Raw genomic sequence first — 14,673 nt, 5'->3', positions numbered from 1 at the left:
AAAGAGACCTTCTAAAAACGTTAAAATGTATTACTGGCACGCAAAACTGGCACGCAAAACCTTAAATTAGAGTGAATAAATGAAGACTCAGCACACCGCTTCTGAAAGGTTGCCAACCCCTGTTCTAAACTGTAAAAGCAGCAAAGAATCCTGTGGCATCTTATAGACTAACAGACGTTTTGGAGCATGAGCTTTCGTGGGTGAATACCCACTTCGTCGGATGCATCCCACGAAAGCTCATGCTCCAAAACATCTGTTAGTCTATAAGGTGCCACAGGACTCTTTGCTGCTTTTACAGATCCAGACTAACATGGCTACCCCTCTGATACTTGTTCTAAACTGTTCTGCTTTATATTGTGCCTGGCTGCCAGTGGCCACAACGGGGGGATCACCAGACTGCACAGCTGTGCCCCGTGTCATCCTGCCACGCCCCCTATGCTGAGAAGTGGTACTGACCCTGTAGCTTCAGAATGGTGGTGACCTGGAGCATAATAATGCCTGGCTCTGTTGGAAGTAATTTAAATATATTCTATATATATGGCCTCACCATGTAAAGTCTGAGTCTGAAATCCTGAGTGCCATTAAAGTCAATGGGAGTTTCTCAACTGGCTTCAGAGAGACTAAGATTTCACTCCAAGTGCCTCGTAGGCCACCACCACATTCAAGAGCATTTCAGAAAGCTGGGTTCCTTTCTATTTTTAGTCTCTGATAAGAGAGAAACTGGGAGGTCTCAGTTGCTCCTGAGTTGACTTTTTCAAAAGAAACTGAAACCTTAAAGGAACCCAGTGTCTCTGAAGCTCTATACATCAATGTCTGGAGGGGAAGAAAGCACATGAAAGCTGAAGACTCCTGTGGGGAAAAATCCCCACAGGCTTTAGGCTGTTTTTGTTGCTGAAGCCTGTAATATGCCCTTTAATCTCACTTTCTATATGCTACTCTCCTCGTTCAATATCAGGCTGGGATTTGAACAATTTACTGGGGAAAATATGTCTCCCTGGGTATACGTCTGCTATGTCTCTCATGTTTTATTCCTTTCCTTGGATGCTTTCATTCCCTTTCCTTTCTGCCTGTCACTGCTTAGCTCCTTCCATGGCCAATATCCGACTCCTTGCATTAATCTGTTATTTTAAGCTTATGCTCTATTGGTGTTAACAAGCTAACCAACTGACACTACGTATCATCCACTGCCTCTTCTTTTGCATCAGTCATACTATTGAAAGCCCTTGAGCTACTTTTTGGTCGAAGAAAATATCCATTCATTTCTGTTTCTAACAGGACTGACTCAAAATCCCTAGCATTATTTGCAACAAGAGGTTCACACACAGTTTTAATATTTATGGGGCCTAAACAGCATTTCTTCTTTGTGTATATGTGGGGTGGTTTTGTTTTTTAAATATTGTCTTCTTTTATTTCACTCTGGTTTGCAGGGCTTTCTTAGAGGCAGATGCTTACACCTTTACACAGTTAAATAGCACACACTATGGTGGGACTGTAAAAGTGCATGAGTGATTTAGGAGCACAAGTTCCATGGAAAGTGAATTGACTGAATCTGTTCCATCTTGTATAAACAGTTAAATATTCATTAGAGCAGGGACTGAAACTTGGACTTCCTACTTCCCACATGAGTGCCCTGGCCACTGGCCTCAAGAGTCATTGGCACTCTCTCTTGCCCAATGACTAGTCAAGTTGAAGTGTAAGTCTTTTGGGTCAGACACCTGTTTGTATAGTGCAGGGGTCGGCAACCTTTCAGAAGTGCTGTGCCGAGTCTTCATTTATTCACTTTAATTTAAGGTTTCACGTGCCAGTAATACATTTTAATGTTTTTAGAAGGTCTCTTTCTATAAGTCTATAATATATAACTAAACTATTGTTGTATGTAAAGTAAATAAGGTTTTTTAAATGTTTAAGAAGCTTCATTTAAAATTAAATTAAAATGCAGAGCCCCTCAGACTGGTGGCCAGGACCCGGGCACTGTGAGTGCCGCTGAAAAATCAGCTCGTGTGCCGCCTTCAGCACCCATGCCATAGGTTGCCTACCCCTGGTATAGTGCCTTGCACAATGGTTCCCCTGTACTGATTGGTGGGTCAGGTGCTACCAGAATATAAATAAGTGATAGTAACACAAAGACAAAAAACTTTAAAATGGAATTATGGTTGAGAAATGTATCATTAATTTAGATTGGAATACACTACAGGGATATTGTCATTATCCCCACACGAAGCTACAAACCAGGAAATTCAGCATTAAGAATACACTTAAAAGAAATCCAAACTTGTTGAGTGTGGAAATGCACAGTTAAGGCACCCAAACAATCTTAACTCTGCTCTGTATTGATGCCATGCAATAATTGTATGAGTATGATAAAAACTTTCTAGTGCGTCTAGTCCCAGAATTAAACTGATTTTCAAGACATTCTGGTTTTCCATATTTTTCCCCTCATGGTGTCACTACAGGGCAGAAGAGTCACTCATTCATCTGTTCTGCTTTTTTTGAGCATTGGCCTGGTCCTTACTATAAAGTTGCTAGAAAAGACACCTCTTAATCATCTGCTGTTTTTGGTTCATAAAGTCCTATTAATGTTTTGAATCAGATACAAGGCTCTGTCTAAGGCACGGTAAGAAAGATTCATTAAAGACTCACTACCCCTGAAATTTATAACCTTTCTGGATGGTAATAGCTGGGATAAATTCCTCCTTATCTGGTTTCCCTATGCGAATTATTGCAGCTTAGCATTTAAAAGCTCTTTGCAGTACACTCCTCACCATAGTGCTTTCTTATTCTGGCCTCTTCAGTGTTGTGATATTTCAGCATATTTAGGCTGCCGTTAATACCCACCCATTCATTTTATGAGATAGCAACACAATTCTTCTCTGTCTGCTACCCAAGCCTCTGGGACAAAAGAGGGCTCTGGGGCTGCAGCAGTTTAAGCTCTTCACGGCAGGTACTGTCTTGTTGTTATTTGTTAGTATTTCACCTAGCACAATCCAGGTCCCAGACTGGGGCATTTACATGTTATCAGAATACAGTTAAGAAGAAATGCCGTACCCCGGTGATCTTCTGCTTATGCATCATTTATGGGCCCTAACCATGTGCAGTGTCCTCTCTTGTGTTAGTCTCTTTGGGGACTGCAGAATGCAGATAGGCCAAAAGCCCTCTGTGGCCTTTCTGTTTAAGTGGTGCACTCCATGCATGGACTAGTTTCACCTATAACGAATAGAAGCTGTACTATAATATAATAGTGATTATAGTGCTATATAATGGGTGAAGCACTGGAATGGGTTCCCTAGGGAGGTGGTGGAATCTCCTTCCTTAGAGGTTTTTAAGGTCAGGCATGACAAAGCCCTGGCTGGGATGATTTAGTGGGAGATTGGTCCTGCTTTGAGCAAGGGGTTGGACTAGATGACCTCCTGAGGTCCCTTCCAACCCTGATATTCTATGATTTTTTTTATGAAATAATAGTGACTATAATTCCATTTTACATAGAATTCATATAATGAAAAGGAAACCTACATATTTCTGCCCCATATACATCCATATGTGACAGGGAGTCAAAAGAAGGGGAGCTGAAGGTCTGTTCTTTGCTCTTCAGATCCCAAGCATATCAAATATACTTAGAGTTTTACTTGACTTTACTGTGAGTGACACACACAGAGTGAAAACAGGTAAAAATCTAGAGGGACATACTGAAAACAGTTTGACTGGATCTGAACTGACTACTTTAGTCCACCTAACAGAAAATGTGCTGCCTACACAGACACTAAAGGAAAACAAATTGAAATCCTTCGTTGATTTAGGATTCTGAAAAAAATAGGCTTCCACCATATCCAAGTTAATCTTTATATTGGTTCAAGACAATATCACATAATGATTAAAGGAATGTTATTTCATTTCCATATTCCACATTTGAATTCAAGCTAGCATAATTATGGTGTTTATGGAGCTCAAACTGATCAGGCAGCATAGAGAAATACATACATTTTAACTTTATAAGGATGTGTTTCATAATGAGAGTTTGTATTTGCTTTCAGACACTAAGCAGACGATTCACAGCCAAAGTTTATGAACAAATACATCCATTTAGTCAAATGCCATTATTCTGATAGACTGAAATAAAAAATCCAAATTAATTGTGTACAGGAGAAAGAGACGCTAAAAAGATCCATTTGCCATAACTAGTTATGGAGGAATGGTGGTAACTGACCAATATGGGAGAAAATATATGACCATTGTCTACAAGAAAGGCAAAATGTAAGAGTCAGGAAATGAGAAATGACCATGCCTGACCTTTCTTAGAGAGACGGTAATAAGGAATGGGTTCCCAACACAACCGAAGAAATGTATGCTGATAAAACCTAATCCTTATGGTCTCCAACAGTGCAAATATATTCTGACAAACTTGGTGGCATTTGCCATGGCTCACAGAGAAAATATTAGAGAGAAGAGAGGATGACAGTGGCAAAGTGAGGCTCTTCCTGGGGTACCCAAGGCTGTGAGCGCTGCCACCTGCCCTTAGCCTGAGGAAGCCTTGTTTGTGCCTTCCAGGGGTCAGCTATCAATTCCACTGGACTTGGGTAACATGAGCACCCCCATCTCTGCCTACACAGACCCTGCTGTCCCTCTGCAAGCTTTCTTAACTAGTTACAGTCATGTCTTATAGGGCAAAGCTCACGCAAAATCCTTCCAGTGTAGTACAGCCAGGCTTGGTTGTGATCTTCCATGCATGAGACAAGCCACACTGTCAGCATGGCTCCTCAGTGGAAAAGATCCAGGATGCTCCCTGCACCCCCAGTTAGACACCCTACCCTTATTGTTGTCCTTACTCATAAATGGGATGCCCCCTCCTGGTTGTTTTTCCCCTATCTGTGCCTTAATTTTCTCAGACTGTTGCTAGGTCTCCACTGTGACGCAGACAATACACAACACACACTTGACCAGCCAGAGAGAGAGAGAAGCATCTCTTCTCTTTTACCTGACAGGAGCATGGTTATTGCCTCCCGGTGACCTGCCTTAACTCACATATGATGAGAACACAATTTTCAGTACAGATACATAATTCCTTAAACTTTCTCCATATGTACATTTCACAGTCATTATGACAACCAGTGGTCTGTTGGTAGAGACCTCACATGCCACCTTTAGGTAAACTTAATATGCATATATCTGATCCCCTGTGCTTTCTGCCAGTTGGCATCAAGAGGTTCATGTCAGAGAAGCCATCTTCAGAGACATACAAAAAAAGTCATGCACAATGCTGGGGTAACCTTTCTAATAGGGGTAAGTAACACATGTCTCCCTTAAAGGGCCTTTTAGATCACATGTCAATTAGTGTATCCAGATTTGACATCATACTACAGTACAGAGACTTTCAATTGGAGTTAGGTGCCTAACCTGCACAGGTGGTTTTTTACATCCCACTAAGCACCTCTCTGCATCTTAAGTTACCCAAATACTTTTGTAAATCTGGCCTTTGGAAGTCTATGTCCGATTGACTTTTAATGAAACTTAAGAGTTCTAAGGGCCAAAATCATGTTTGAAAATGGCACTAATGCTTCTAAAACACTTAGGTGCTTTTGAAAATTTTAGCCATGAGCCATAGGAAGATAATAATGATGAAAGGGCTGTGTAGATTAACACATAAGGCAAGAAAAGCACATTGCACTTACCAAAGGAAAGGCAATCGAGGGATAATTTGGCTGAACTCTTGGAATAATAAACATCAAATTTCAGAAAGGCGGTAAAAATAAGAAAGCAGCAGGCACAGAGAGAGAGAATTTAGATAAATGTTATTTATACAGTGGGTGGTCAGTTTGACAAATGTCCTACTAAAGGTAGTATTAGAAAGATCTAGTGGAACCAAGTGGAGGAAAAGTAGCATTGTAGGAAATGTTGAGAGAAAGAACAGTATATTTAATCTGTTGGAAGTGTCTAGGGAGGTAGCTGGGGCAGATGTATGAGTCATCTGGGTTTCTCTTTCTCCCAATATCGTTCTACAATACACGAGTGGGTTTGCTTGTTTTTTAATGTTATTGAAAAAAATACTGTTTAATTGGGATCTTGTTGTCCCTTTCCAATGAGAACAAACTCTGCATTGCATTCTCTGGAAGGGGGTCTGACCTCCCTTGCCCCTCAAGGAATTGGATAAATGGAGCTCAGCCCTTTAAACCAAAAAAATATATGCGTAAATTTTTGTGGACATTAGTATAAGTCATCTATAAGGAGGCCCAATGCTTCGGTGGAGCTTCCATCTCTATAGTAACACAGCTGACTATGGTCTTTTGTAGTCCCCACCAGTGGCTCCCCTTCAACCCCAAGGGATGTTCAAAATGTGATGGGGTTTATTGCTAATTGGTGCTAATGGACTTGGAGGGGATATTTTCTCCCCAGTCTTTCACCTCATGGAGCTCCTGTCTGTGGAGACACTTTAACAGGACTGAGGGAAATGGGAGCAACCTCCAAAGTGACTCCTATGCTATCTGCCACTCCAGATGAGCCTAATTTGATTCCTTTCCTATGCAATATGGGAAGGAATTATCAAGGCCTCGATTACTAGTGGCGGGGAAGTTTCGTTCTACAATATGGAAAATGTCTGTACTTTTAGTACAAGCAAACTGGACATCACTGGAAGCAGAGATAAATGAGAGCCCTACTTAGATATTTCCTGAGACTGGGGCAGGGACTGTCTTTTTGTTCTGTGTTTGAATTTTTGAATTTAAGCCCTGATCCAGCAAGGCATTTAAGTACATACCTATTTTAAAGCATGGATAGTCCCACTAAAGACAAATGGTGAGATAGTGTCAATGGTTGTATTCAGTTATATATTTGCTTTGCTATCTTTTGCATCCTGTCACTGGTTTTGCTTTGTATTTTTGGGGAAGCTTAATTTATGTCCACTAGAGATGGCTAAGTGAAGAAATGTTTGAAGTCTCATTCAAGTTCAGATATAGCCTACAAAGTTCAGCAGAATGTAAACAGTTATGGAAATTGATGCTTTTTCATATGATTTACTTCATTTTATGGTCTATTATGTCATTTATAATATCTCATATAACGTTCAGAGAAGTTTAATGGTTTACCTTCAAACTACTAGCTCATCTTAGCTGTTTTACTGGCTTGAAATATTGTGTAGCTCTAGCTTTATATCCTAAACTTGGTGGATGTATTTTATCTTTCTAGTGTATCTAATGTATGTATAGCCCTACCATTTCCTTTATAATACAAGATACTCTTAAAAAAATGAGATGTGTGTTCCAAACAGCTATTTCAGTGTAAAATAAATCAATCTCTTCAGACTACTACCACAATTTAACTCCACCTCTCCTGAAGGCTACTTCTACCAAGTGCTACTCATAAAAATACACTCACAGTCAGGTTGAGTTCTGTGAATTTTTATGTAATTCCTGAAGTGTAGGCTGAATATAGTTTATATTAGTGTGCAGAATTTGTTCAAGGGCAGATTTTAACATTAAAATATACCAGAAAGACTTGTGTTTAACCTTGGGCGGAATCCTGACAAGGCCACTGGTATTTAGATATAACCATCCGTTAAAAAGATTGGTAGCCAACATTATGTTATACTTCTACAAAAGCAGCAGCAGGCACTTCTGGGGTTGAACAAAAAGCTCTTCAAGAGCACAATACAAAAGTGTAGGACAGGAAACAAATTATAACAAATCTAACAGTAGTTATAGTACATAAATATTTATAGTATTATCTGATTGTAACCAATCCTGTCCCACAGAATATTATTCAATATAAATAATTAAGCACTAAATAGGATAACAATAAAATAAACAAGCCAAGACTATACCGGGGAATAGGAAATGGGAGATTGCTTCTTACAAGTCTTTAAAAAATGCTTCTATGTTGAAAAGCCTTTTATAGAGCATCCCTTTTCCGCAGTGCTGTCTTGATGATCAGCTGAAATCCTTTAAAAGCTTTTAAGCAATAAAGTTAAAATATACAAGATTTTCATTTGATAATATCTTCTCAATGGACTTATTGCAAATGTCAAACATTATTGGTTTTAGATCCATGAAACTGTAAAATTCTGGTCTCATCTGTGAATAGAAGAAGCTTTAATAACAGCAAGAGGATCAAGAGGATTAAACCAGTCATGCAACAAGGGTTCCTTATGCTTTGCAGTACACTTTATAAGGCCCCATTTCCGCAAGTTGCAAGCTGATAGACCCTTTAAATCAATGGGCACATACAGGGGTCCCCCTGTGAAGTCCTACTTGCAGGATCAGGACCTAAATGTATACTTAAGTGTGTTGCAATACTTGCCAGTCTTTACGTTACACGACATGTAACCAATGAACCATCATTTTCCAAGAAAAAAACATATTGAGACAAAAAATGCATACAGAAAACTGGTGAGCACTACCAAAGTAATTTTAAACATTTTAGAGAGGCAGGATGGTCCAGTGGTTAAGGCACTAACTTAGGACTTGGGTTCAGTTCTCTGCTCTGTCACAGACTTCCAGTGTGACCTTGGGCAATTCAGTAAGTCTCTCTGTGTCACAGCTCCCCATCTGTAAAATGGGTATAAATAGTATTTCCCTATCTCAGAGGGGTACTGTGTGTAAGGATAAATATGTTAACAATTTTGAGGCCTTCAGATACTGCAGTGCTGAGAACCATACAAGTACTAAAGATAGATGGATAGAATGACACCTCTTTGTCCTTCTCAGCTTCCACTCATAATCTTTAAGCATAAGTGTGATGTTGATAGGACAGGGAGTAGATGTAATAGACATCCACGTAATTTCTGAAGGAAACATGCAAACAAGGTACTCTTCACTTTCATTATGTAAATAAACCACAAATCCCCTGGAATGAGGTTTCATTATGAATCTGATTTTAAATGTTTGCTCCATTACAGAAAAAACCTGAAGACTGATGCCCAATATAATAGTTTGCAAGGTCTTAGGTTTTAAACAAAGGCAAGAACACTGGAAGCTCTTACCTACGTATAAAAGGCTAATTTTAAATTATTGTTTTATTTCACAGAGGAAGATACTCTTCACAGTCCTATTTTTATCCAAGAGCCATATGACATCACTTATTCTGTTGGTTCAGAGGATCCTGAAATACTACTGAATTGTACAGCCAAAGGATATCCATTGCCATACTACAGGTGAAGTCATCTTTGCAACTGTGTGGTCTCCCTGTAAATGTTTTAAACTCTAGTTGATCAAAAGCTCAGTAGCACATCCCTTACATTGGTGAGTGATAACACACACACTAATGCTATTAATGGATCAATGAGACTACCTTTGTGAGTAGATACTCACCCATATGGGTAAAAGTGGCACAATCTAACCCTCAAAAATGGAATATATTCACTTGAGTAACAATTTTATTGGATATTTAAATTAAAAACCCTAATAATGACAATATAAACTGTTCAAAGTAACCACTGTTTAAAATATTATTAAGAAACCATATGTAAGGGCAAGAAGCAAACAAAACAAAAAGTAGGCCCTTGGGAAACTATACATCCCATTGATCTGTATTCAAATCCTACTGAAGACAATGGAAATCTTTCTATTACTTCACTGGTTGTTCAGAATTCTTTTTAAAAAGATGGTGAAAAAATACACAAATACATCAATTTTGCAGAGTATATGTTATCAAAATGTCATTTTTTGCTTGTGTAATTTCATGAGCTTTTAATGTAAAAAAACCCACATCACTGAAAATTTCCCATATAAGTGTTTAAAAATCTACAACATTACTTAAAATAAACAGAACAGCTGTGAAAACCAGAAAAGGGTAGCATCTTGCTGTGCATAAGTATTTGCAAAAACTTTCATTAGAAAAGCTTGCAATGCAAAAAAACCACAAGTCTTGCTTAACTCTAATTCTAACATTTCATGTATATATTTATAAGGTTTATTTAGAGAAACAGCATGGCACAGTTCTGATTTCTAGCTTACTATACCCAATAGGCTCACTTAATAAAATCTAGGTCCATAACATTGTTTGTTTGTTCAATAACCTTAGACTCTTATTTTAAACAGTCTGTTGCTCCAAGGTTCTAAAAACTTGAGTTTAATAAAAGGAGAAGTTGTAAGTTTAGAAAAGGATGCTATATGTTCCTCATTAAATGGGGTTAAAGCGAAGATTTTGGAAAAAGAAAACTGAGGAACGAGAAACTGTATATGCAAGATAGTGAAGGAAATCAAGTGTTACCTAATGAATTGGAGAATATGTTCAATAACCTTTTAAATATGAAGTGAAGGTTTTCCCTGCAAAGCTGCCAGTAGCAAATGGGAACTTGGCTTCTCTGCATCTTAAATGCCAATATAAATCTTTATATTAAAGATTAAATCTTTTCAGAGTTTTATATATGAGCAAGTACATTTTCCTCCATTTTTTGGAACAGTAGCTGCTCACTATATATAGTATCGGGGGTAACCATGTTAGTCTGTATCCACAAAAACTACAAGGAGTCCGGTGGCACCTTAAAGACTAACAGATTTATTTGGGCATAAGCTTTCATGGGTAAAAAACCTCACTTCTTCAGATACACTATACGTACGTCTTCCAGCCCTCATCCCATGAACTCCTGCTACCTACCAGCCTGGCCATCAGTTGCTTCAGGTTGCTGAGTTCCAAGCTCTCCAGTACATCCACTTACCCACTTTCAGGGAACTAGGGAAGAGGGAGCTTCCTTGGCAACCCAGCCCAGGCCTGCAGTATAGTCTCTCTCCTCCACACATATGCACAAATAGTCTCTGCAGCAGCAGGAGTAGCCTTCAGAACCTCAGAGTCACTGGGGCAGATTCTCAGCTTGTGTGAGTTGTCACAGATCCATTGTGGATCTTCCCCCTGATGTCTCTCTGGACACACACCCTTGGAATATGAACTCTTCTCAGTCACACCCCATAGTCTCCTACTTCCCCCTCTTTCTCCTCTCGATTATTCTGTTTCTTACTTTCTCCCTCTCCCACATTCCACGAACCTTACCACCTTTACTCCACATCCCGCCTATTTTCATTCCACCCCCAAAATACAATGGAATGAACAAGAGATGGGCCAAATAATTTGGTGTTGTTTTCTCTCTCTTGCTCCCTTTTCACTTACTTTGGTGTAAATCGGGAGTAACTCAGTTATAGTCAATGGAGTTACAGTGACACACAACTAGTGTGATGTCAGAATCAGTTTCAACATTTTTAGCTTTGCATTATATAAAATATTTTGCAAAGCCCTGGTTACACTTATATGGTCAGATCCTTACCTGGAGCTTCATCCTCACCTGCACTGTTCAGGTCTTGCATTGACTTTATTGGGAGCAGGAATAAGACCTTGGTGTAAATCAGCTTAACTCCTTTGATTTCAAAGCAGCTAAATCAGTTATACCATCTGAGGATCCGGCCTATATATATTAGGTTCCCATATATCTATATAAATCAAGACCAGTATGAAATTGTAGTAATATGCTATGCTGAGTGTGGAGTTAAGGATTGCAAGGACTACGCCAATGTTTTTCTTTGATTCATAAACACAGAAGCACTACAATAGGAATAAAGTTATATATAATATATTTTGCCAGCTGGTACTTTTCTGTATAAAGAAATGTGTGGATATGAAAATAAAATAAATAATAAATAATAATAATAATAAATGTTTAGTTTTTCCAAAAGGTCTTTTTATAAGATTTTCATTATAACTTTTAAAAATATCTGTTGACGATAGTCATAATTTTTTGCAACTTCTTTTAAAAAACCCATAATACTTAGCAACCACACCAATATATATATATATATATGTGGAGCGAGAGCGCACTGAAATGGGCATAGGGAATAAGGAAAAAATGAGACACTATATTCTACATTGTGCTAGAAATAGCAGAATGCAGACCAGATTACAATGAAAACAAAAGTAAAGATAGAAATATAACTTTAGATCCTGAGTAAAACAACACGAATATCTAGTTATATTACCTCCCAACCTAGTACGCTACTATGCCTTTTAATGTCCAACAAAGTTGGTTGTTTATAACAATATTTGGCCCAGTATTTCTATTGTACCTTATATAATATTGATGAAAGAAAAAAATATCATGTAGGCTTGCAAGATAATTTCTAATTCATTGCACTTGAGTATTTTCGTTAGAGTGGAGTCAATAATTCACAATGAATGATTTTACCAATATACTTAGCCTCTTTTTCTGACTGAAAAATATCTATGAGCATATCTTGATTTTCTCTAATTTATTCATTATTCTGTTTTTCTTTTCATTTTTTTAAAAACTCTGAGGATTGTTCACAAATAGTTCTCTGTGATACTTATACATTTCTTGTTTGAACTGTGGGTGATGACTTATGATTGTTCAGGTACGACACGTGGCATTTTTTCCCATCACTGATTGCGAGAGATCAAATGAGCTCTCTTGCATACTGAATATAAAATTTCATGTGAGTTTGAAATTCACATCCTTTGATTATACATTCCAGGAAAAGATAATTGTTTAAAATAAGTAAATAAATGCCACATTTTACGTGTGTATATATATATACACATATATATATATATATATATATATATACACACACACACACACACCACAAATATATATATTGCACCATAACTTTTAAAGTGTGTTTTTCAGGGACTAAAATAAGATAAAATGACACAGATGAAATCCAAATCCAGATAAAGGTAACAGACAAGTAAAAGTGCTGGGAAAAGCAAAGGCAAGGGGTAAAACAGTTACAATTGATATAACCCATAACAGGAGTACTTGTGGCACCTTAGAAACTAACAAATTTATTTGAGCATAAGCTTTCATGGGCTACAGCCCACTTCTTCAGATGCATAGAATGGAACATATATTGAGGAGATATATATACAGACAGAACATGAAAAGGTGAGAGTTGTCTTACCAACTCTGAGAGGCCAATTAAGTAAGAGGAAAAACTTTTGAAGTGATAATTAAGACAGCCCAGTACAGACAGTTTGATAAGAAGTGTGAGAATACTTACATGGGGAGATAGATTCAATGTTTGTAATGGCTCAGCCATTCCCAGTCTCTATTCAAGCCTAAGTTAATTGTATCTAGCTTGCATATCAATTCGAGTTCAGCAGTTTCTCATTGGAATTTGTTTTTGAAGCTTTTCTGTTGCAAAATTGCCACCTTCAGGTCTGTTATTGAGTGACCAGACAGGTTAAAGTGTTCTCCTACTGGTTTTTGAATGTTATGATTTCTGATGTCAGATTTCTGTCCATTTATTCTTTTGCATAGAGACTGTCTGGTTTGGCCAATGTATATGGCAGAGGGGTATTGCTGGTACATGATGGCATATATCACATTGGTAGATGTACAGGTGAATAAGCCCCTGATGGTGTGGCTGATGTGATTAGGTCCTATGATGGTGTCCCTTGAATAGATATGTGGGCAGAGTTGGCATCGGGCTTTGTTGCAAGGATAGGTTCCTGGGTTAGTGTTTTTGTTCTGTGGTGTGTGGTTACTGGTGAGTATTTGCTTCAGGTTGGGGGGCTGTCTGTAAACGAGGACAGGTCTGTCTCCCAAGATCTGTGAGAGTGAGGGATCATCTTTCAGGATAGGTTGTAGATCTTTGATGATGCGCTGGAGAGGTTTTAGTTGGGGGCTGAAGGTGACAGCTAGTGGTGTTCTATTATTTTCTTTGTTGGGCATGTCTTGTAGTAGGAGACTTCTGGGTACTCTTCTGGCTCTGTCAATCTGTTTTTTCACTTCAGCAGGTGGGTATTGTAGTTTTAAGAACGCTTGATAGAGATCTTGTAGGTGTTTGTCTCTGTCTGAGGGATTGGAGCAAATACTCCCATGGCCCCATAGTATGCCAACATTTTTATAGCTGACTTAGAACAACGCTTCCTTAGCTCTCATCCCCTAATGCCCTTACTCTACTTACACTACATTGATGACATCTTCATCATCTGGACCCATGGATAAGAAGCCCTTGAGGAATTCCACCATTATTTCAACAATTCCCATCCCACCATCAACCTCAGCCTAGACCAATCCACACAAGCGGTCTATTTCCTTGACACTACTGTGCTAATAAGCACCACTCATAGTGCTCATCGTGCTGTATGGAGCCAATTCTGATTTCCAGAAAATTTAGTGTGCTTGCCCAGCCCTTTTCCTGATCAGTTTGGCTTTTGGTTGTAATGATCAGAATGGTGAGTGCCACTGAGCTGCACATAAATATTTTAACCACTTACAAGAGCATCAGTAAGGACCAATAAAAATAATTTGATTGACCTGAGTTGGCACTAACATGCCTCAGAGAATCCATTCTATCTCACTGAGATAAAGGGGAGATTTTGTGTCTATGCACATCTGATTTGAAAGTCCATGATTTCTTGGATCTATAGATAGTGCTTGTTCAGGTGCAATGATCAAAGGGAGGTCATGTGGCTGCTCTAATTAATGCTTATAACAAAGACATGTACAGGAGGGTGCAGGAAAGAACAGTAAAGATAGAAAATGCAGCTTCTGTCTCTGGTGTTTATTTTCACCTTGTACTCTCTTAGCTAATAAAATACAGGCACATCAGACCATCTTATTAGGCACTCTGAGACTTGGCAAAATTGTAGCAGCAGTGAGATGTTTAGGGCATTACTTTTAGCTGCCTCTTTGGTCACAGGTTTACAGCAGTGTTGAAAAGTACATAGTTTTGGCTG

At 38.5% G+C, this 14,673-nt stretch overlaps 1 protein-coding gene across 1 annotated transcript in view; it reads left to right on the top strand.

Annotated features, from left to right (window-relative positions):
* LOC120368610 (contactin-6-like) overlaps nucleotides 1-14,673 on the top strand; it is a 216,040-nt gene that overhangs the window by 73,416 nt on the left and 127,951 nt on the right. Inside the window, exon 3 of the mRNA XM_039480826.1 lies at nucleotides 9,010-9,136. Within this exon, the coding sequence (XP_039336760.1) occupies nucleotides 9,010-9,136 (127 nt within the window). The remainder of the gene's footprint in view (nucleotides 1-9,009; nucleotides 9,137-14,673) is intronic.

Source organism: Mauremys reevesii, linkage group 7 (genome assembly GCF_016161935.1).
Source record: "Mauremys reevesii isolate NIE-2019 linkage group 7, ASM1616193v1, whole genome shotgun sequence".
NCBI lineage: Eukaryota > Metazoa > Chordata > Testudines > Geoemydidae > Mauremys > Mauremys reevesii.
Note: the sequence above shows the minus strand (reverse complement) of the source record. Positions and strands in the feature narration are given on the sequence as shown.